The 22,303-nt window shown below is 41.3% G+C and overlaps 3 protein-coding genes and 1 long non-coding RNA gene across 4 annotated transcripts; 3 read left to right on the forward strand and 1 right to left on the reverse strand.

Moving 5' to 3' along the window:
- Positions 1-293: 293 nt before the first annotated feature.
- LOC129723451 (transcription termination factor 2) lies at positions 294-7,435 on the forward strand. The gene is made up of 6 exons (XM_055677682.1): positions 294-489; positions 776-832; positions 891-2,115; positions 2,170-3,958; positions 6,887-7,044; positions 7,112-7,435. The coding sequence occupies exons 1-6, from the start codon at positions 444-446 to the stop codon at positions 7,254-7,256; spliced, it is 3,420 nt and encodes a 1,139-aa protein (XP_055533657.1). The 5' UTR covers positions 294-443; the 3' UTR covers positions 7,257-7,435.
- LOC129723452 (dynein regulatory complex protein 11) lies at positions 4,090-6,875 on the forward strand. Its single transcript, XM_055677683.1, has 2 exons — positions 4,090-6,482; positions 6,553-6,875. Exons 1-2 carry the CDS (start codon positions 4,207-4,209, stop codon positions 6,701-6,703), a joined length of 2,427 nt encoding a protein of 808 aa, XP_055533658.1. The 5' UTR covers positions 4,090-4,206; the 3' UTR covers positions 6,704-6,875.
- LOC129723453 (glutamate receptor ionotropic, delta-1) lies at positions 7,422-22,101 on the reverse strand. Its single transcript, XM_055677684.1, has 6 exons — positions 21,649-22,101; positions 11,544-12,066; positions 10,836-11,029; positions 10,077-10,378; positions 9,833-10,016; positions 7,422-9,770 (listed from the first exon to the last, which is right to left on the reverse strand). The coding sequence occupies exons 1-6, from the start codon at positions 21,922-21,924 to the stop codon at positions 9,432-9,434; spliced, it is 1,818 nt and encodes a 605-aa protein (XP_055533659.1). The 5' UTR covers positions 21,925-22,101; the 3' UTR covers positions 7,422-9,431.
- LOC129723454 (uncharacterized) lies at positions 10,094-11,101 on the forward strand. Its single transcript, XR_008727761.1, has 2 exons — positions 10,094-10,766; positions 10,821-11,101. It is a non-coding gene; the product is annotated as an uncharacterized LOC129723454 (long non-coding RNA).
- Positions 22,102-22,303: the final 202 nt, after the last annotated feature.

Genomic DNA, 22,303 nt, shown 5'->3' on the forward strand with positions numbered 1-22,303 from the left:
CGAAATATGCGACTGTAATATTTTCTAATAGTTTTGATTGTTTTATAGCCGCAAAACTATATCAATTTAATTGAAGAACATTCAAACTGCATTGTACTGTGCGAGAAATATTCATACCAAATGACATCGCTAGGAATCTTCGCGTCGCTGGACTCACCAGCGAATTGCAGAGTAGTACTGCAGCGACAATAGCTGCATAACGTGATATTTTCATAATCCCTTTTCTTTTCTTGTCGTAGCATATAAAAACTGTAGAATTGACCAGATCGAAATAAGCGTGCATAACTTGTCAAACGGTTTTGAATCATTTTGCGCGTTGAGAACTGAACTTTTTGTAACTGTAAAATTTGTGGACAAAAGGATACGCAAGATAGTATAATATTGTTTATTATTCGATTCAAGCACTTTATTTGTACCGTTTTTGAATTCGATTGGTTAACAGTATGTCGGAGGCGGATGATATTTTTGCGGAAAATTCCTCAGGCGATGGTAAGAATCTACAAAATTTGAATACTGAAGGCCTAGTATATTGCCTGTCTATTTCATTCATAATTTTGTTTTTCCCATGGCGACATGGATATTGTCAGTTTTGTTGCAAATATTTTGAGATATCAAATTGCAAATAATCAATCTTTTTCAATTTCCAAGGGTTTTCGTTTTATTATTTGAAATGATTCGCAGCCTGCTTAGTTTTTTCATGTATATTCTTGTAGCACCAGAACATAACGTTTTTCGTAATTCGAAAATAAAAATGACGTATTACATACCTTTACAGTGTACCTTTCCAGTGGAAGCTTCGAAGCGCCGCAGGAATCGATAGTAATTGAAGAAAGTAAGTACCAAAATCATGAATTGCTACGATTTGTTATCACTGTGAAATTGTATTTCAGCTGAAACCGAGGAAGAATGGGAGGAAGAAGACAGCGCATCCCGGCAAGCTCGGGAACGCATTAAAAAGCGTCAAAGTCGGCGTATGTCTTTTCACCCGGTGCGGAACAACTCTTCGAGTGAAAGTGAAGCCGACGAAATTGAGATGAAACGTAGTCGCAGCGAGCGAGAAGTAACGGTCAGTCTCGATTCTACTAGTGAAGAGGAATTAGCCGTGGAAAGCAGAGCCCTGTCGCCGGCAACTCGGCTTAGTATCAGCGGAGTCCGTCCAGATGATCTTAGCTCCGATGAGGATGAAATAATTATGAAAAAATCGAATCGCCCTAGAGTACTAATGATAGACGATGAAGACAGCGATGACGGAGAGGGCGACGATGAAGAGGGCAACCATGAAGAGGGCAACGATGAAAGCAACAGAAGCGAACCGGTCGAAGCATCCATGGCTAGAGATAATGTGCATGATTCTTTCGATGATAGTCTTCCTTTGCACAGTTATAATGCAGAATCAGGCAAACGCGATTCTATCAGTACGAAACTATCATCTACAGCAGTTTCGGAAGACACCGAGGAATCTCAAGAAAATGCTATCGATAAACGTTCTTCTACCAGTATACAGAAATCAATCGACAATAAATTGTCTATCAGTACGAAATTATCGTCCACAACTGTTTCTGAAGAAACTGAAGAATTCCATGAAAATGCACGGTTATCAAGCAGTATAAGACAGTCAATTGGTAATAAGTTGTCCTCAACAGTAATGGAAGAAAATAAGGAGAATATCAGTTATCAAGATCGGAGCAGCTCGCCTAGTATCGTTGAAATACATAAATCGAATTCGATTTTGTTACTTTCTAGCGACGATGAAGTTTCCTCTAATGTTGATAAACCAGCGCTAGTACAACCGACAATCAAATCTATGTTTACTAAAAAACAGGTTTCGCAAAGTTTTTATGATAGCAAGATGCGTAGTTTAGGCGATAAAAAAGCCACCCTAGTTAAAATGGAAAAACTAACCAAGGTTAAGGATGATTTGCCAGACAAAGGAGTTGCTCTTATAAAAAGAATGTTTGCTCTAAAGCACGAAATACATTCCTTAAGTAAAGAAATCGATCAAATGGTAGTGAACGAGTCGAACAACGTTCGAACTGAAATCCAAAAAAGTTTCGAAAGCTCGATCGACACGAGCGGGCAGATTTTGGTGGATAGCCGAAACACTTCGGTGGCCAGGTAGGTTTGCTTTAATCATATTCGTATAATTTTCAAAACATTTTTTCAATGCAGTAACGATTCCGCTGTTCAACCAGTGACCAATTATTCTTGGCAAGACATTGCGAAGACCGCTGATCAGATCCAACCGAAGCACACTGGCAAGCAAGGGATGGCTACATTTGAAACGCAGAAAACGTTAACCTTGGATCGTTTGGCTACACTGCACAAATCGATTGAGACGTGCCCTAGTGAGGATACGCTGGCGGAACCACCAAAACTGCTGCGAATTGACTTGATGCACCACCAGTTGCATGCTCTAGCATGGATGCTTTGGCGAGAGCGTCAAAAGCCGCGCGGGGGGATACTGGCGGATGATATGGGTTTGGGAAAAACATTAAGCATGATTTCGTTAATCCTAAAAAGTATAGAGCTTGATGATCCCGACCAGGAGCAACGGAAAGATAGCGATTCTTCGACAGACGAAGAGAATGGTGGTGTTAGTGCTGGCTGGAAGGCAAAAGGCAGACAGGATTACTACGCTGGTGGAACTTTGATCGTATGCCCGGCTTCATTGATCAGACAGTGGGAAGGAGAGATCACCAATCGAGTGGCGCGAAACAGTTTGGCCGTATCTGTTTATCATGGGTCAAATCGAGATGTAAAGCCAAGACATCTGGCCAAGTACGATGTTGTAATCACGACGTACAACATTGTATCTCGGGAGTTGAAAATAGAACGAAGTGGAATTTTCGGAGTAAAATGGGAGCGATTGATTTTGGATGAAGCACACGTGATTCGTAACCATAAAAGTGCAATGTCCGTTGCTTGCTGTAACCTAAAAGGTCGATTTCGGTGGGCTCTTACCGGAACTCCTATCCAGAACAAAGAAATGGATATGTACGCGCTGATGAAATTTCTTCGCTGTAGCCCGTTTGATGATTTGAACCACTGGAAGAAGTGGATAGACAACAAGAGTTCCGGAGGGATGGTTCGACTTAACACGATAATGAAGTCGATAATGCTGCGGAGAACCAAACAGCAACTAAACGAAAAAGGCGCTCTGCAGGGACTTCCGAGTAAAAGCATCGAAGTAATTGAAGTACGGCTAGATAAGGACGAAATGAATGTATATCAGAAAGTTTTACTCTATTCACGAACGCTTTTCGCTCAGTTTTTGCACCAACGAGCTGAGAAAGCAAATGATGACAATTTCGCTCATTCAAGTCGACCGACATTCGCTCAAACACGCCAACCAAATGCCGCGTATGATCGTGTTCATCAGAAACTGAAACAACTGCACACAAAAGATGAGGTCAAGCAGCATCAAATTCTGGTGCTATTGCTTCGCCTGCGCCAGATTTGCTGTCACCCAGGGTTGATACAGCAAATGTTGGAAGATGATGAAGGAAATTTCGATGTAAGTTCAGAGGAAGAAGCATCGTCTGAGTTAGATTTGCTCGCACAGTTAAACAAGCTGAAATTGACGGATACATCGGGTAGTGCTGCAGTCAATAGCAGTACCGAAGAGGGGCAAAAGGAGCTAAACATCAGCGACCAATTACCCGGAAATACGGAAGCCATTTCGAAAGCATCGTCCAAAGTGATGCTACGTTCGAATCCGGTTTTCGATTTAGTGCGACTCAGTTCGAAGATCGCCAAAGTGTTAGATCTGCTAGAGGAGAAAGTTCTTTCCGGCAGTGATAAAGCGATCGTTGTGTCACAGTGGAGTAGCGTACTGGACATCGTCGCACACCACCTAAGTGAGAAAGGAGTTCGCTTCGTGTCGCTTACCGGTAAGGTACCGGTGAAGTTTCGGAACGATATTGTACTGGAGTTTAACAAGCAGGGTTCGGGACCTAAGGTTAGTGTTTGTTGTTTATAGTTTATAAGTATGTTTTATTATTGCATAGTTACCAAGGTATCAAGAACTGTGTCATTCGACCAACAATTTGGCATTCCCCCAACAGGTGGTTGTAGAACACAACTGCAAAGTTTCCCATCGAAACCGTTGCTAATGTTACAAGTTTATTTGTTTATTCGGAACAAACAACAGATTTTACAGAGTTTTCAACAGTTCACATATTGCTCCCTGTCGTTTGCAAAAAAAGAATGTCTAATCGCACGTTCAACCTGCTGTGGACCAGTTCCCAGAAGGCACTGGAAAAGCTTGCGGTCAATGATTTCGAGTATCAGGCTATCGAAGCACAGCATGATCGCACCGAAGTGCAGGGCCAGGTGTTTGAGCTTTACTTGCGGTACATTGTGGTTTCGAACAAACTGGAGGAAATCTACGATCAGATGGTTCAGCCGCAGAAGCGCATTCTGATTCGAAAGCTATTGGACAATTGTCTAGGTCGGGTGCTAGAGTTGAAGCACGATTTAGTGATCATTGACATGATGGAGTTTAGCTATAACGATGGTGTGGTGGAGAAACTTAATCTAACGCCGCTTCGAATGGAGATCAATGTGCCAAGATATTTTCGGAGAGATAGAGAGGATATGCTAAATGAAAGGCGAAAGTTCATGGATGATATATTAAGACGAATAGGAGCCTTAGACGAGGAAGTCGTGGAGGAGGAACTATCGGAGCTGGATGCCATAAAGATAATTCAAACCCACGAGCGTGCTCGACAAGGCCGATTGCGGGCTCAGTTTATGAAAGAGTTAAAATTGTTAAAGGAGAAAGGTAAGCCGGACAGTAGCCGAGATAAATCTACGACTGGGTTGCATGCAGCAATGAAGATTCAAAAGGTTTGGCGAGGTTATGCGACACGGAGACAAACTAGAAGGAGAAAGATGGAGGAAATGATCCTGATCGGAATGATCCCACCCCATGTCACGACGACGCGAACAGCGGTCGATGAATTGGAGGAAGCTAAATTGGCACGATATGTTCAACAGAAAGAGTTCCAAGAGGAGTACGAAAAATCGCTAGTTCGCGTCAAGGACGAAATTTACTCTAAACAGGGAGCGGCTATGAAGGAGGACATCGCCGATGAAATTCGCACTTGGTTTAAAGAGTATCAGAAGCGGACCGGACGCTTACCCGATTTTCCTTCGGAGGAAGCCGGTGGATCCCGCCATTTGCTGAGTCGGCAGGCCACAGAAAGCGAGATGAGCCGGTCTTCCGTGATGTCCTCGCGAGAGAGTAAATTAAAGTCCGCCAAAGACGCAAAAATGCAGCAAAAAAAGCCTGGGGAGGTTTCGCTTGAGGAAGGATTGGATAAGGCATTTAAACCGATGCAATCCTCATTTCTTCCAGAGATAAAAAACGCTATCGATGAGTATACTGAGATCTGGAAAGGCAAGGATGAGTCGCATAATCTACGACAGACCTATTATGACGATATGATCTACGAGGAAAAATATGCGGATGTGGAGACTGAGCTGCGAAGGATTGTGGATGATATTATGCGGCAGGAGTTGGATCTCCTGCAGATTGCACTGGATAGAGATCGAGCCCAGAAGGGAAAGAAAACCAAGAAGGGCAGTAAGAAGGCTCGTCGAAGTGGCAAAAAGGGCAAGAAGAAACGTGAGAAAGATTTGACCCCGGATCGCACGACTGAGTCGCTGTTTGAGGAGCTGCTTACGAACGGTATAATCAAAAAGTTTCCAGAAACTCCTATAAACTCCTTCGTGGGGGATTTGAGCTACGCCGCTAGGAGTGCGCTGAATCCCTCCCCGGGAGATGTTCGTCATCTCATCAAACAGTACTGCATCCTTCCACTGGGTTCTGAGACTATCCGTAATTTCGGCCCGTGCATTAAGTCACTACTTATAGCCGGTCCGAAGGGTTCGGGAAAAACATCTCTAGTTCATGCAATCTGCACGGAGACCGGGTCGGTTTTGTTCGACATAAGTCCAGCCAACATCGTCGGTAAGTACCCGGGAAAATCCGGACTTATCATGCTGATGCATCTGATAACGAAAGTTTCACGTTTACTGCAACCGTCGGTAATCTATTTTGGTGATGCTGAGAAACCCTTTATCAAAAAAGTTCCAAAAACTGATCGAACGGATCCAAAGCGTTTGAAGAAGGATTTACCGAAGCTGGTGAAAAATATCAATCCGGAAGATCGCATCATGCTGATTGGCACGTCTAACTGCCCCTGGGAGGCGGACATGAAACTAATGGTGCAAACTTATCAACGCTTCATATATATTCCTCGGCCAGATTACGGTGCGCTTTCCTTCGCCTGGAAGGAACTCTTGAGCCACTACAGTGGCGTTCCACGGCAGTTTGATACGGGCGCTATGGCAAAGATTTCCGACGGCTACACCGTCGGTTCAGTCGTGAAGTGTATCCGGGAGGTAATTACCTGCAAGCGTATGCTACAGCTGCGAACTCAGCCGCTAACTCATCTGGAACTGATCAACGCCCTAAGGTTGGTTTTCGATGACCAGGTTGCTGTGCGATATTGACCAGGATAACACCACTGTTTCTTTTTATTGAAGCGCACTTGAACCTGTCTACAAGGAGGAAGAGGAAGCCTTCATGTACTGGTGGTGTAAAACACCGTTGGGCCGGCGTCGTTCGAAGCAAATGGAGATGGAACACGAAGCTAGGATGGAGATCGAGAACGTTAACAAGCAGAAAAAGAAATGAAGAAATGTTTACTCAATTTTACTGATTAGTTGTTTTTCTCGTGTGTGCAGCCTTTCAATAAAGTTTCTTGATTAGATTGTGTAGCTATACTTTTCACCAATTTCACCAATTTTAAGCTTCTGTTGTTTAGGTTTAGTGCAGTGCGCTAGGTAGTAATATAATGTTGCATTCATTTTTGCTTAGATTATGCTGTTATCATTAACCGCCGGCGGTGTCGGATTGAATCTCATCGGAGCCAACCATTTGCTTCTACTTGATCTGCATTGGAATCCTCAGCTGGAATCGCAAGCGCAAGACCGCGTATATCGAGTTGGACAGAAAAAGCCCGTGTATATCTGGAAGTGAGTGATGGTTGAAGTGTTTTTTTTTAATTACGTACTACAAATGTGTTAACTTTCTTCCGGACAGGTTTATGTGCGTGGACACCGTGGAGCAAGCGATTCGAGTACTTCAGGAAAGGAAATTGGGTATAGCGAATGAGGTGCTCACTGGAACTAAACAGACCAGCAGCAAACTAACGATCGACGATCTGAAGACACTGTTCGGCTTGTAAGCGGAAGTGCCGATTCCAATTGTTCTGTGATAACTAGGAGGGTACGTTATTTCCTTTTTTTTTCGATACTCAACGCAATGGTTCATTCGTTCGCCGGGAAGTTACTATACAGATAGTTTGCTACAGATTTATGAGGGTTGGAAATATAACACAGTTTTTTGGTTGCCACATTCCTCCACAGCTGGACGTGTAAGCTTTTGTATTTGCTTTGAAAGAAAAATGAATCGAACATTTTGTCACTTGTAAGGTGTTTGTTGTAAAATCACCCAGGTGCGGTTGTGATTTTTGTTTTGTTTCTACAATTGCTTATTTAACTTTTTTTTGTGCTGGGGGTTTGAAATACTGTTTTAAATGCAGGTTTTCTATTCTGTGTTGAGCATTGCTGTTGCACCTTCGACATTGGACGGTTCAAGCACTGATTTGAATTTAATCAGTCGAGCAATTCTTTTGATAATTTTTTATACTGTGGATTGAAACCTTTTATTTGATGGTTGAGCGTTAAGTCACTTTTTTAACGTAATTCTACAGATTTTAGAAATAAGGATATACGATTGAAAAGGAAGTATGAAATATTTCGATTATGCTGTAGAATCATAATTCAGTAACGGAATTATTTCATGAATGTGAAATATTTCAAGTGAGTCTTCACATTTCTAGAAAAGGTTTTTTAAAGCTGCTATCTGTTTTGAATAACCTGAATAAACATTGCAGAAATACTTTCAATCATTATTAATCAATCATTCTATTCCGTGCTGACATTGAGCTTAAAATCTTTTTCACTCCGGCTGGTATACCAAATCTTTCTTATGTTGCTACATTCATCGAACTCTTGAATACCATGCGCATCATCGAACTCCAATGTGTGTGAGTTATACTAATGCCTTAACCATATGTATTTTTTTATTTATTGTAATCAATCATGTTAAGCGAATTGATTCGAAATCGTAAGCCGTGTTTCCATTGCCAAGTCGATTACTTTTTATAATTATCTATGACAATATTATTTTTAACGCCACTAACATTTTTTATTGTATCAATACACCCACAAAATGAGTAGAAATTCGTTTCCATTTTTTCCATTGCCAGGTCAATGCATTCTGATAGAGCAGAGAACTTAGTTTTTTTTTTATTTTTTTTTTTTGTATTTTGACATACGATTGCGAGTGCAATAGAATATAGGTTTGTGTGCTTGAATAACTTCTACCACTGATGAAATACATTATTATAATTAGCTTAAATTTTAATTCTATTCCAGCATAATTCTTAGGATTTAATCATTTAAAATCCAAGAATCATGTTGTTTGTTTCGGGATAATGTCTGGCAACCTCTGCTTAATACTCTAGTTTGAATTGATGTTTGCTAACATTAATTTATACTAATATAGTTGCTCTTGAAACCGGCTATTCGAACTAAATAAGACCACCTGGTATTTCCGAATTAATAAAGCTAGCAAAGGTCGTGTAACTGATTGTACTAGCTTTCGGCTGCCGGCCATTTTGATTCGCGTAGCATTCGATTGTGTTCATGAACTGTTTCGTAAAATTTCATATGTTGATTTTTTGCTCGATTCTGTAAACACTGTTGATGATACACTTAATGCTAAATTCTTACTAGTAACTTTTCGTTGAAACAGTTCATTGGAGTAGCTGAGTCTGGTGATTATTTGATCACCGGACTATTGTTAGGCGAAATGAAATGGTACACCAGCAGACAAACGGAAAGTTTTCTGCTCAACAATATTTATTCTAAGCTTGTAAAAAAGAATGTTTTCCTGTACTCAAAAGTCAGCAGCCTTTCAACTTTGTTCAAAGCTTGTTTAGCGTCATCGTATTTTTCTATGAAGCATTGAAATAATGCGCTCAAATAGTTGTAATATTTTCTGGTTAAAATTTTTGATTGTGGAAAGAATTTAAAGTCTGGTTGAGTTGAAAAATTATTTTTGCATTCAAACTTCTAATATTTTGCCAGATAGGTTCAGTGTATGTTGAGGTATGAGTCTTGAAGATTTGTTGAACCAGTCCAAGAGGTCGTGAAACATTAGTTGAACTATTTATTGCCTTGTTATGTAGTGAAAACTATTGTCAAAATGCAGTTCGATCACTGAATAATGTAATTAGTTTACTATAAAAAATACTTTTTATAAGCCCACAAATCGCGTTTTCTCCTTCCTTTCCCTAGTTTGTGTATGTATACTGAAATATGGTTGCGGATGGGGCCCGGATCGGAATCAGCTGCGAGCCGATGCCGTTTTTCTCTTTGACTACCATGTAGTCTCGACCATTGATCATCCGACGCGAACCGGCGGTCGGATCGATGTTGCTGCCGAAAAATCCCAACGTTCCTCCGTTGGTGTGTCGACTGAAGATCTCTGCGTACGGTGGTGGCGGTGAGTCCCCGAGGGACCGTGGTTTACCATTAACATAAGTCAACTTCTCTATCGCGGTGGGATTCGTTCGAGGTGTGAATTGCTGTTCTTTGTTTAGAATTCGTCCATTCAAAAATCGGAAGAACATCTACAGGAAAGGAAAACGATGTTAACTTTAAGTTAATAGAAATAACAAACAGTGTTTATCACCTCCGAAACGAACACAACAATCGCTGTTCCGAATCCGGTCAGCATCACCAAATAGGTCATGGTTAAGTCACGATTCTTCAGCTGTCGTTCTGTTCCACCCAAGTTCTGTGGGCAGATCTCCGCTTTCGGCAAGTTTTCCAGGAGCTTGAACTTGACAATTCCTCCTTCGACCATATTCAGCAGCCTGAAAAAATTGGACGATTGGCATTGAACTAGAAATGATAGTAAACATACGATGACTCACTGTGCATCGAACAGGATGTTCCAGCGGGTGGTGTTAGGATAGGCGAAGGCTCGCACCTTTTTCAGGAACGGCGTCGTGGCAGCCGCAAATGGACAGTGGCTTCGTTCGTTGACCGGATTCACCTTGCGTCGGACCAGATAGTCACTGTAGACCATGTGAGCGAAGGCCGGTCGGTCACGCACGTAAACGTAGTTCTTTTTGGCCACCGTCGTCATCAGAATTTCACTATCGTTTTGATTCGTTGCGAATTCGACCAGATGCTTGTCCACCAGAGTGTTGAGCGAGTTCAAGGCCTCATCGCTCTAGACGACAGCAGGGACGGCATGGAATGGTTGATTCTGTTAGAGGTGTGCGCAAATACCCGAAGGTTATATTGTCGTGTTCAAATCATATTGGTGTAAATATTTATTCTGGCCTTCGGAAAAAGCTAGTCCAAATAACTAACGAGTAAAGGAAACTCTACATGTGACCTTGTCTACGGCTAGAGGCATAAATCAAGAATTTTTACTATTTGCTTCTTCGCGCTAATCATAGTAGGCTGTCGCAACCATAATTCGATTAATCAAAAATTGATCATATTCACACGAAAGGCGTCAATTCCGGAGGAAGCTCACCAAGAGCACAAATCAACACCAATCACGACTGGCTCGGTACACCAACATGGCAGGAGCGATAAATTATTAACGACAGGTACGTACGGTACCACATTGTTCGAAAATCTAACTAAAGAGCCTCATTCACCAGCGCTAGTTAACTTACGTTCTTGATGGCGTACTCGACCGCATTGCCACGGATGGTGACGAACTGCTTCTCCTTGTGAAGTACGTCTTCGGCGTTGTTAATCGGCAGCGTGAATTTCGACAGCGTAAGGAAAGCGGTCAGATTGGCCGTGTAGAAGGAGGTGAGCAGAGTTATAAATATCCACCAAGTGGCAAATAGGATACGCGTCGAGTCTGAAAACCATATTTTCTTTTAGACGTACGGTTGCTTTTTTTCGAAATCATAAATCATAAAAAAAGAATCTACATTAATCGCTAATGCATTCACTGAACTGACCACGTGGTGGTCATCACTCCAACTTGCACTACACGCAATGTAGCGGACACTCCCCCCCAATAACCCCAACCTGTAGTCTAATGGAAAATAATTTATGATTTCATCGAGGCAATTCCAGTGATGATAACAATTGACCAAGCTCATGTATTTTTAAAATGCAAGCCACATTACACCCTCGATAACAATGTGGTTCTTTGTCATGCTTTAGTGCTGTGCTTTAGTGGACGCAGCCGTTTCAACCTTTTTGTGTACTTTGTAATTATTGTTTCATTCATTTGCCGCGCCCCCCGTACTCCTCATGTTGCTAGCGTACGTTTATTTATTCACTATATTTTTCATTTGAAAAGTAGACACCCATTGATGAACCCTACAATCCATATCCGATGGAACTATGACAAATAAGAAACTCACCTCCGGTGGGGGACAGAGTGCTGCCCTGCTTCATCAGCGCTCCGTACACAAACCACACGCAATGGGGCAGATGGTAGAGAGCCTGTTCCTTATCTTTGGTCATCTTGTACCGTAGCACGAGTAGGGCATAGATGATCGGACCGACGGCTAGCAGTGAAACCAGAATCAAAATCCAGACATCGCGTTGGAACGGTGCTAGCAGCCCTGCACCACTGGCCGATTCCATTGGCCGCACCATAATCATCATCCATTCGCCTTCGTCCAGTCCGGCCGAGTAGAGAATGTGCTGCCGAGCGTCGGCCAGAATGGGCAGAAAGGCTACGGCCAAATCCGCCTTTTCCTTGGCCAGAAGCTCGATGACACTGCCTTCCATGTCGCTGCTCGATCCGACGATGTTGTGCTCCGGCATTACCAGCGTGTAGTTGAATTTGTACTTCTCCATGATGAACTCGAACAGTTCAAATGCCACTCCGCGCCCGTACAGGGTACCGTTGATACGCTCGGTGTAGCTGAGGGGCCAGTCCTGTGGTGAAAATTTCGAATGAGTACAGTTTTAAGCGTAACTATGTCTGTCTCTTGGTGGCCGGATGCCCAAAGAGTTAGTTTTGTTCTCCATAGAATCATAAAGTTTGGAAGGAGTAACTGTAATATTTGTCATCTGTGGAACTTGCCAATCCGTGTAGGCGATTTGCCAGTATTTGATAATACCAAGTTCTGTTTCGTACATTTCATTGGTTATAAAAAAATAATAAATAGAATAAATAAATTTATAAGGTCAGGACTCTCAAAGTACGTATAAAACTAATAGAATGTTCACATTCACGGAGAAAACATGCAGTATTACTAGCAAAAAAGCATAATTTTTCAAGCTATTATGGAACATTTTTACACGTGTAGATACATGTAGACAGTAATTACAACGAATCGATTTCCATTCAGCTGGTAAACACAGGTTTTGTAATAGAAAAACAGATTATAGCTTTTTAACCATTCCTGTGAGTTTGGGTACCCCAAGCAAAGATAACTTCAGCAGAGACTTCAATGAGTTTTCCCGTAAGTCAATGTAGAAGCGACATTTTGTTTTCACTTTTGTCGACCGGTGTTATACTCTGTTGGATGTTCCTTCTTGGGCATTACGACTTCAGCGAGAGATCTTGATGGTAAAATAATGAAACCCTGGAATTATGTCTCTGATTTTAATTAAACGCGTCGAATCGTTCACCGTTATCTGAAATCGTTTGTTAGAAGAGTCTACATTCCCTACACTGTGGAAAGAGCCGTTCACGTATCCTGTTCACAAGAAAGGAATGTAGCCAATTATCGCGAAAATGAATCGCTTTTTGCAGGTTCCAAGCCACCTACTTAAATATACAGTTTTGTTCATCCTGATACGCGCATGCGCACGAAAAAATTTTAACGCCAATTGTTCGTTGAAGTTGCTATGCTACGTTACGGACCGTTTAGAAGCCCCATCATTTTTCACACGTTGGCTAGGGTCTTACCTGGTAACTCGTCGCCTTGGATTCAAGTTTACTGCGGAGAAGTCCGATTGCTTTACAAACAGGCCTCCCCAAGGCAGCAACCATGGTCCACTATTATTTTCTAAATATATTTCAACGACATATCCTGCTTGCTACGTGCCGATATGTGGAGGAGCTTGGACGATCACCTTCTTACGGACGAGTGTGAGGTGATCGAAAGGTGGAAGCAGCACTTCGATGAGCATTTTTAATGCGATTTACTAGAGCGCAAGTACGGTATGGCAACTGATCTTGGTGCACGAGCAGAAGACAATAGGATTCCAGGCCGTGATCTCCTGGAGGTGGAGGGAGGATTGGTTGGCTGAAAACAATAAAGCTGCTGGAGTAGACCAACTTCCCAGCGCGCTGTTGAAATACGGTGGAGAAACACTGATTGGAGCCGTGCACTGGGTTATTGTCAAGGTTTGGAAGGAAAAATAAGTACCGGAGGAGTGGATGGCAGAAATTGTGTGCCCCATCTACAAAAAGGGCGACAAGCTGGAGTGCTGCAATAACCGGGCAATCACTTTGCTGAACGCCAACTAAACGGTAATCTCCCTAATACTCTGCGGTTGACCATGACCATTTGCGAAGCAATTCGTTGGGCACTACCAGGCGGGATTCATGAGTGCCCGCGTCACCACCATGTTTAAGGCAAGGTGATGGTCTCTCGTGCCTACTGTTTAATATTGTCCTGGAAGTTGTCATAAGAAGACCGGGGATTAACAAAAGTAGCACGATATTTGAAAAGTCGGCCCAACTGTTTGGCATTGCCGATGATATCGACATTGTGGCTCGAACCTTTGTGAAGATGGCGGATACGTATACGGACTATAGGCCGAAGCCAAATGGATTGGACTAGTCATCAAAGCATCGAAAACGGAGTACATAAAAGGAAAGGGGTTCACAGACCGTGCTCACCTTTCACCTTTCACCATGTATACGGACTATAGGCCGAAGCCAAACGGATTGGACTAGTCATCAATGCATCGAAAACGGAGTACATGAAAGGAAAGTGGTTCAAAGACCGTGCTCACCTTTCACCTCGAGTTCAAGTTGATGGTAATGAAATCGAGGTGGTCGACGAGTTTGTGTACCTGGGCTACTGGTAACGGCCGACAACGATATCAGCGGAGAAATTTCTTGGCGCATTATGGCAGGAAATCGCGCATACTTTGGTACCCGGAAGCCGCTCCGATCGGGTGGAACTCGCCGCCACACCAAGTTGACCATCTACTGGACACTGATCAGACCGGTAGTCCTCTACGGTCATGAGACATGGACGATACTTGTGGAGGTCCAACGCACTCTTGCGGTCTTCGAACGACATTTGTTACGTACCATCTTCGGTGGAATGCAGGCGGATAACGGAGCGCGTGGAGAAGACGAATGAACCACGAACTGCAGGAGCTGCTTGGGGCGCCATCTATCATCCACATTGCTAAGGTTTGCAAGTTGCGGTGCGCTGGGCATGTCGTGAGGATGTCGGACAACAGCCCGGTAAAGATGGTTCTTGAAACCAAATCGTCAGGGACGAAACGGAGAGGTGTATTGGAGTATCAAGCAGGTGGAAAGATCTACGAACCCTACGCAGACTGCAGAGTTGGCGAACTGCAGCCATGGACCGAGTAGAATGGAGACAACTCTTACGTACAGCAAAGGCCACACCACGGCTTGGGACTGTTTGGTAAGGTAAGTAATAGAGATGGTCGGGTATGGGAAATTTGTTACCCGTACCCGACCCGTACCCGACTCAACAAAAATTTTCAAACCCGTACCCGACCCGAACCCGAAGTCTGGTTTGTTTAAAATACCCGTACCCGACCCGAACCCGAAAAATATCTATTCCAACTACCCGTACCCGACCCGTACCCGATAGAAAAAAACGCCGAAATTGCCGGTACCCGACCCGTACCCGACCCGTCCTGGATTTTTGTTTAATTTTTTATTTCAAAATGGGTACCTCACACATTTTATGCACTGATTGTCATATGTGGTCTCTCGAGATGATGGCCGGAGTTAGGCTAGAACCGAGTGTGCGAATGATAATGAACCCAGAGTTTCAGGCGGGTGGTCCACTATAAGGAATCGGTCCACTATGAAAAGTGCATGTCTAGTAAAGTTTAAAATAAACGACGTGTTTTATAAACTCATTAAAGGGTCAAACGAATTTTGAAAGGTCAAAAGTTTATAACTTGAGAAAAGTTTGATAATTTACTGCGTTTGCCAAAAACCTGTAATTTTGAGTATAGATTCGGTGTCATCGATAAATTCTAAAAATCGGTAAAAAACAGATATTTCTGCACATGCGGCATCCTTGGTCACAGTACAAACCAAGACTATGCTATCGCTGTCAAATTTCCTATATTTGTTTCGTACTAAACATCTCAATGCACAGTGGGAAAGCGCTGGCCATCAAAACAAATGTTTAAACGTCAGCTGTTTCATATAAATTTTTAATATTGATATAACATTTAAGTGCTTAAGTCCAAAATTTGGGTGCAATATCATAAAATTTGATTTTTTATAACTTTTCAAAGCTCGGCATAGTGACGTTTTTTGAACATATTTAAAAAAATATATCATTACTTTAAAACGCTCTGCAGCTTCAATGATAGTTGGTTTTTTTGTCCTCGAAGAAAAAGTTGATTTTTAGTTAGTTTTTATTACCTATTATAATATATAATATTGTTTCAATTTTTATAAAAACAATTTTTTTCGCGAAATTTGGTTGATTTGAGGAGTTCTGCAAAAACTACGTAATCTGTTTTTGTAAAGAGGACGCCCTGTGGCGTTGCTTGTGGTTAAAGATCATATAATTCTGTTTAGTAAAAAAGTTAGGGGAAAAGTGCTAAAAAATCATGAGAAATTAAGTCACGTGCTTTGTGAACGTCCCCAAATAAAAAGTGGAATGGAGATTCGTGTTCAGCACCCCAAAATTGAGTGAATACCATATTTTTGTCGTATTTATCGACACTTTTTGACTTGGGACACGTCTTTGTTTACTATACTGGGATGCATTCTGTAAAATTGGAAATGAAACGGGCAAATGTTGCGTCAGATTTCAAACGTTAATAACAGCATAACCACATGATGGATAATAATAACCAATATGTTGTTGGATAGATAAAATGTATAACAATTTTGTAATATGTTAATTATCACTCTAATTTCATTGCTAAGCGGTAAAATTGATAAAAATTGCAATAACAAATTTACGCGAATAATGAACCAATTACATGCGAGCATTCCTAGCACAGACGACGTGAATGGACACCATCCGTTCCCTGTGATATTCCCTGTATCAATTTCGAAAAAAAAAATTGACAGAGTTTCCCCGTCCCAATAGGTCAATTTATTTTTGCTTCCATGAGCTTAGATTAATATGATGTCTCGAAGGTAAAAGTTTTCCTAAAAGTTTGAAACAATACCCATCCTTGAACAATTTCTAAACCTGCGTGTTAGGTACTAAAGAACCTAATAAAAACTGATGTCTTGAAAGAAAACATGCCGGTAAAAGCAACAGTACCAGTGGAGTATAGAACCGCAGGTCTCTTGTCGTCTATGATTGCAGTGGTACTCTTCTATTCGTACATTTCAGCGGTACACTTCTATTCGTACTGCAGCGGTACTATTCGTATTGCAGTGGTACACTTTTGTTCGCAAATTTCTATTCGTATGCAATTGAGGAAAAACTGCAATGCTGCTGTTGATTTATCTCATAAATATGATTACCATAAATTACTTAACAAAAATTTAAAAATTTTGCAACGGATATTTATTTAATTTTATCCTCGATATGAAAATGTAATTGTGGATTGCTACGATTTTTGACTGGAACTTGTTAATAACTTCGTTTAAAATATTTTCTTATGTTTGCCAATTGATGAACCTTTGTAAGGGCTTCCATATTATTTTGAAAGTAAGATCCATACTATAAATTTGATTTAGTTAGAGTTAAATATGACAAAACCATTCATTATTATAACGTATTATTGGATTTGGTTTTTGAGGATAGAGAGTTAATTCTCACTTTGACGCGTTACGAGAAATTCTTGGTGCTTCTTCAACAAGCACGATATGCTTGTGCATTGTCATATACATGTTGTTTGCACAAAAAAATACTACAGGCACAATATCGCACAATATAAATATAAAGGTTATTCTTTCGAGTGTTGTTGAATATATTTCAAAAGTTGATTTCCGGGGGAGGCTGAAAATAAAAATACGTACAGTCGCTGAGCAAACACATTGATTCTGTCTGCAGACTCTGTATATTTTGTAACAAAAAATCCCCTTATTACAGTGTTCAGTCCCACGTCACCATTTCATACAACCCTAGGGCTGTATACCTTGTAGTATTTTTACTTGACAAGCATTTGTATTAAGTCGCCCAACTGTGCAATGTTCCGCGGTTTTCCTGACAGTTATGAAAAAAGCCCAACAAAAATTCCATTTAAATCAAAACCGTTGCAGGAAGAACTATTCAATCTAACATTAGAAAGCGATAGCATGATGTCATTCCCTTGGTGCATAGACGGCCGACAACTGTCAGGATAGGTATTGGGCGATGTCTCGTTGAGTGAGGATGTGCGATTTTTTCTCCGATCTTACCGATTATCGACATTAAGAAAACACCCAGGCTTGAAATGATAAAAATTAAACTCTCATAATGCACGAAAATTGAATTACCCGTACCCGACCTGTACCCGACCAATTGAGAATTTTTCAAACCCGTACCCGACCCGAACCCGAAGCCTTGGTTTTTTAATTACCCGTACCCGACCCGAACCCGTAAAATATTTTTTGGCGTTTACCCGAAACCCGACCCGAACCCGTCGGGTACGGGTCGGGTACGGGTTTCGGGTAAAAATACCCGTACCCGACCATCTCTAGTAAGTAAGCAATTTTTAGTTGTTTTTTTTTTAAGATAATGGTTGTGGTGAAATTCTAGAAGGTCATGAAAATGAACGATTTTCACTACGTCCTTACGGTCGTTAGCGATGGTAAAAAGAAAGTGTCTGCATCTCTAACGACTATAACGGGGAAGGAAGGTACTTTTTATCACCGTGGTCAGTGACGGATTTTTATACTTTTGCCTTTCCCTCTACACGCTTTTTTCATGACTTTGCTGCTCTTCTCTACCGAGACTCGTTTAGTTACCCTACAGCTTATCTGCAATAATAACTACCAGAAGAGGTATTATAACTGCCAGAAGTGGCATTCTTTTAACTGTTTGACTTTTTCCTGGAATTTATCGTAAGGAAAGGGTTAAAATGGGGGGATGGGAGGGAGCCTGAGAATAAACCGTTATGTCCCTCTGACACCGAGTGGTCTGATGCTACTAAAATTCGAACTCATGACCATTCGCTTGTCAAAGCGGACTCTGTATCCTTCAGGCTACGAGCTCTATTATTATTTTGAGTGTTCTTGTAGTTTTGATATTAAAAAATAGAAAATTAAAATTCTTCAAAAATGTTGAAAACAAAGCGGTTAAAACGGTCAAAGTCATAACACGGAGCTTTTAAGAAATAGAAGATTTACGGAATATCCCGTAAAAACATTGCCAACAAAGTTGCAAGATCTCAATTGGTACTAAAGACACACGCTGCTCACAATCTATTTTTTCAGATGACAATTAACTTTGGTGCATGTTTTGAACAAGTAAAGGGTGTCCACGATGAAATTGCCACACCATGAAATTGCTCTAACTTTTTAACCGTTGGGTAGAATTTAATGAAAATTTGGGTGGATTTAGTTCATAGTGCATTATTTACATCCTGCAAGTTTTAAAGTCTTGTGATCAAAACTCGCGGAAATGGAGTCGAAAAAACAGCTCGTGCGGGATAAAATCTTGCGCATTCATCACGAGAACAAGAATCTCTCGCATCGATCCATCGCTAAAACGTTGGGAATCGCGAATTCCACGGTGTCGCGAGTGATTAAGCGGTTCGAGGAACGATTGATCACCGATCGGAAGCCCAGAAGTGAAGGAAAAAGTATTCCGTACAACACCAAAAATCACAACCGCGTAGTTGGGGCCTTCAACCGAAATCCGAACGCCTCCGTTCGGGATGTGGCTAAGAAGCTGCACCTAAGCCGAAGTTTTGTCCAGAAGACCAAAACTAAGGCTGGGCTTCGAACGTTCAAGGTACAAAAGGCCCCTAATCGCGACGAGAAGCAGAACAAGTCCGCCAAAACCCGTGCCAGGAAGTTGTACCTCAACATGCTGACGAAAGTTGAATGCTGCATCATGGACGACGAAACATATGTGAAGGCCGACTTCAAACAGATCCCCGGCAACCTGTTTTTCACGGCCAAGGATAAGTTCAGCGTTCCGGAGCATGTCCGCACTCAGAAAATGTCCAAATTTGCGAAGAAATTCCAGGTTTGGCAAGCCATCTGCACGTACGGGAAGCGGAGTGCACCTTTCGTGACCCAGGACACAATGAACGGACAGGGGTACATGGAAGAGAGCTTCCAGAAGCGGCCGCTTCCTCTCCTGAATGCCCACAACGTCCCAACAATCTTCTGGCCGGATTTGGCCCCATGCCACTACTCCAAGGACGTGCTGAAGTGGTAGGCGGACGATAAGGTCAATTTCGTGCCGAAAATGTTCAATTCTCCCAACACTCCGGAGCTCCGCCCCATCGAAAAGTACTGGGCGATTATGAAGCAGCACCTTCTTAAACAACCTAAGGTAGTAAAGACAGTCGAGGAACTGAAGAAAGTATGGGTTTACATGCAAAAAACGGTTGATTCATAGGTTGTGCACAATCTTATGGCCGGGGTTAAGGCCAAGGTGCGGGCATTTGCGTATGGACTGTAAATAAAATACGAGTAAAATGGTAAAATGAAGTTTAATAGTTATTTTTCAATCCCTCAAAAATTTTATGGCAATCGGATGAAAACTCGAAATTTGCGAATCAATTTTGTGTGTGGCAATTTCATCGTGGACACCCTTGAGAACAATCATGTATATGGAGCATGTTTTCGTGATATTCCAGCCAATAAAATAAGAGTGGAATAATTCCAGAATGCTTCAGCTGTGATGGTTTGGGAAGCAATATCCAACAGAGAAAAGTTGCCACTGTTATTTATCAACAGGGGCGTGAAAATCAACAAAAATTACTAGCTGCAACACGTCAACGAAGGCCATGGGTTGCCTTGTGCCAAGAAATTATTTGGAAAAGAAAGTTTTCGATTCAACAAGATTTAACACTAGCGCATATGGTCGTTAAGAACTGGTGCAAAGAAAAATTACCGTGTTTTACTAGTAGGTATCTCTGAATGGCCCGCATCCTATTTCTATTTGAATCCATTTGACTCCAGCATTTTAGGATACATGCTAGGAAACTTGGGTGAAGTGGAATATATAACTTTGCCACTTTGAAGAACCGTTTGGTTTGTGATAATTTTGAAAAGCGTTTGTGGACCATAATCAAATGCAAAGGCGAAAGATTTAAACTGAACTATTCCTACTGCAACTTTACTACTCTATCATGTTAATAAAATAGAATTAGGAAAAAAATATTCATCTGTTTTACTTTTATGGCATGAATGAAGTGTATCACTTTTACGGTGACACCCTGTAGAACCACGAATAACTTATTAGAACTTAATATTACGAATATATAAAATTTTTAAACTTAAATGTAGAATAACTGAAAAACGGATGCATTTAGAAAATTTATCACTGTGAGTTTTTGGAGCTAGTCTCTTTTTTCAGGCATTTGGTCTCTAAAATTGCTATTTTCGAGTCACTCAGTCGCCACCAGTTCTGTCATTCTAATACAATTATTTTTATTCTTGAAATTGGAAAAAATGCTCAAAACTTAAATTTCGAAAAAAATTTCTTTCATTTCTCCATCCTGGATTTTTTACCAAAAGCTTTTTCAATGCTTAAACGTTTCCAAGAAAAAAAAATGAAAAAAAAATTTTTTATTTAAAATTTATTGTTTATTTTAAATTGTTTTTGTAACTATTTATTTTCTAAGTGTTAATTTATTATAATTTATTTATTATAAAAACCAAAAACTTCATGGAAAAAGCAATAATACTGAATAATTCAGATTTAAAGCAAAATATTAGGTACTCAACGTACGTTTCCTGCTCGACTGATTTAAATAAGAATATAAAGTTTGCACAACCGCGGAGTGGTGAAACTTTTTAGAACCAAGAATAATTTTCTGAAAAGGCGTATGTTTGTTAGCATACACTTTATTCGAGGCACTTTAGCTTAAAATAATAACATTTGTTACTAAGATCCTTGACAACATTGAGTTATCTTGACTTTACATTCTTGCTTGTAGTATATAAGGGACCGGTAAAACTCAAGTGTAAGGAAAAAGTCGAGTAAGCGGGAATATGATTATGAAAATTTAGTCGATGTTAATTTAACGAATTGAAAAAAAAAATCGTTGAAAACAAACCGCTGAAAACCCAACTTATCTGGGAAATCAGCGTAAATTGAAAAAGTGACGTGTAAATATTAAAACATATCTTAAAAAAGCGGGGTTCAATTTTTGTTTCATGTTTTCAATTCGTACTTTGCTCAGATAGGTAGCTGAGCGATCGTGACTAACCTCCAAAGTGGTAACTTTAAGTGACCGACCCTGCAGCTCGTTGGCCAACTGGCTCCAGAAGGCATCCTTGACGGCTTGACTACTCTGGGATTCACTTTGGTAAAATTCGGCACCTTTTTCACGTTTGTCACTGTTTCGTTCCGGTTCGATGGGCTGTATGTTCGCTTTTGCTGGTGCAATACATTGCAAGGCGCAAAAAGCAGCCAGTAACTTCAGGAGGAGGTAGAAGGAAAACTGCGACCGATTTTCAACTGAAAAGGGGTTATGGACACTCATGTTTCAAACCACTGGCACATTTTCGGGGCATGTTTGTTTTTTTTTTCTTTCACACTTTGCCTGTCAAACTTAAAAACCGAAACGCGAAACGAAAAATGTGAAAAATGAACGGTTCGTTTTTTCGAGCTTTGAAACCTTTTGGGCTGGTCTTTGTAGCGCGCCTGTTCCAATCAAAGGTTCACGAGGAACTGCTTTCAGGTGGCAGCCGTTTGATGGACAGGAGTTGCACGCAAGCACAGGAATCAGCGTATCATATGTCTCTTCATTTGGTTTGCTTTAGGAGACTGGCCTGGTTGGTTGTGTTCCCCTCCCACTGGACGTTGAAGTCCTTGTTTATTCTATGGTTTTGCGATCTAAAGGATTGAGCAGCTCGACACGT

Source organism: Wyeomyia smithii, chromosome 2, assembly GCF_029784165.1.
Source record: "Wyeomyia smithii strain HCP4-BCI-WySm-NY-G18 chromosome 2, ASM2978416v1, whole genome shotgun sequence".
In the NCBI taxonomy this organism is placed as follows: Eukaryota; Metazoa; Arthropoda; class Insecta; order Diptera; family Culicidae; genus Wyeomyia; species Wyeomyia smithii.

Coding starts and splice junctions, on each gene's coding strand:
- LOC129723451 (XM_055677682.1), top strand. CDS start 444: ATGTCGGAGGCGGATGATATTTTTGCGGAAAATTCCTCAGGCGATG. Junction 3,959..6,886: donor AGCAGGGTTCGGGACCTAAG/GTTAGTGTTTGT, acceptor ATTTTTGCTTAG/ATTATGCTGTTATCATTAAC. Junction 7,045..7,111: donor AAGCCCGTGTATATCTGGAA/GTGAGTGATGGT, acceptor TCTTCCGGACAG/GTTTATGTGCGTGGACACCG.
- LOC129723453 (XM_055677684.1), bottom strand. CDS start 21,924: ATGAGTGTCCATAACCCCTTTTCAGTTGAAAATCGGTCGCAGTTTTCC. Junction 12,067..21,648: donor TTAAAGTTACCACTTTGGAG/GTTAGTCACGAT, acceptor TTTTCACCACAG/GACTGGCCCCTCAGCTACAC. Junction 10,379..10,835: donor TCGAGTACGCCATCAAGAAC/GTAAGTTAACTA, acceptor GCTGTCGTCTAG/AGCGATGAGGCCTTGAACTC.
- LOC129723452 (XM_055677683.1), top strand. CDS start 4,207: ATGTCTAATCGCACGTTCAACCTGCTGTGGACCAGTTCCCAGAAGGCA. Junction 6,483..6,552: donor GAACTGATCAACGCCCTAAG/GTTGGTTTTCGA, acceptor TTTTTATTGAAG/CGCACTTGAACCTGTCTACA.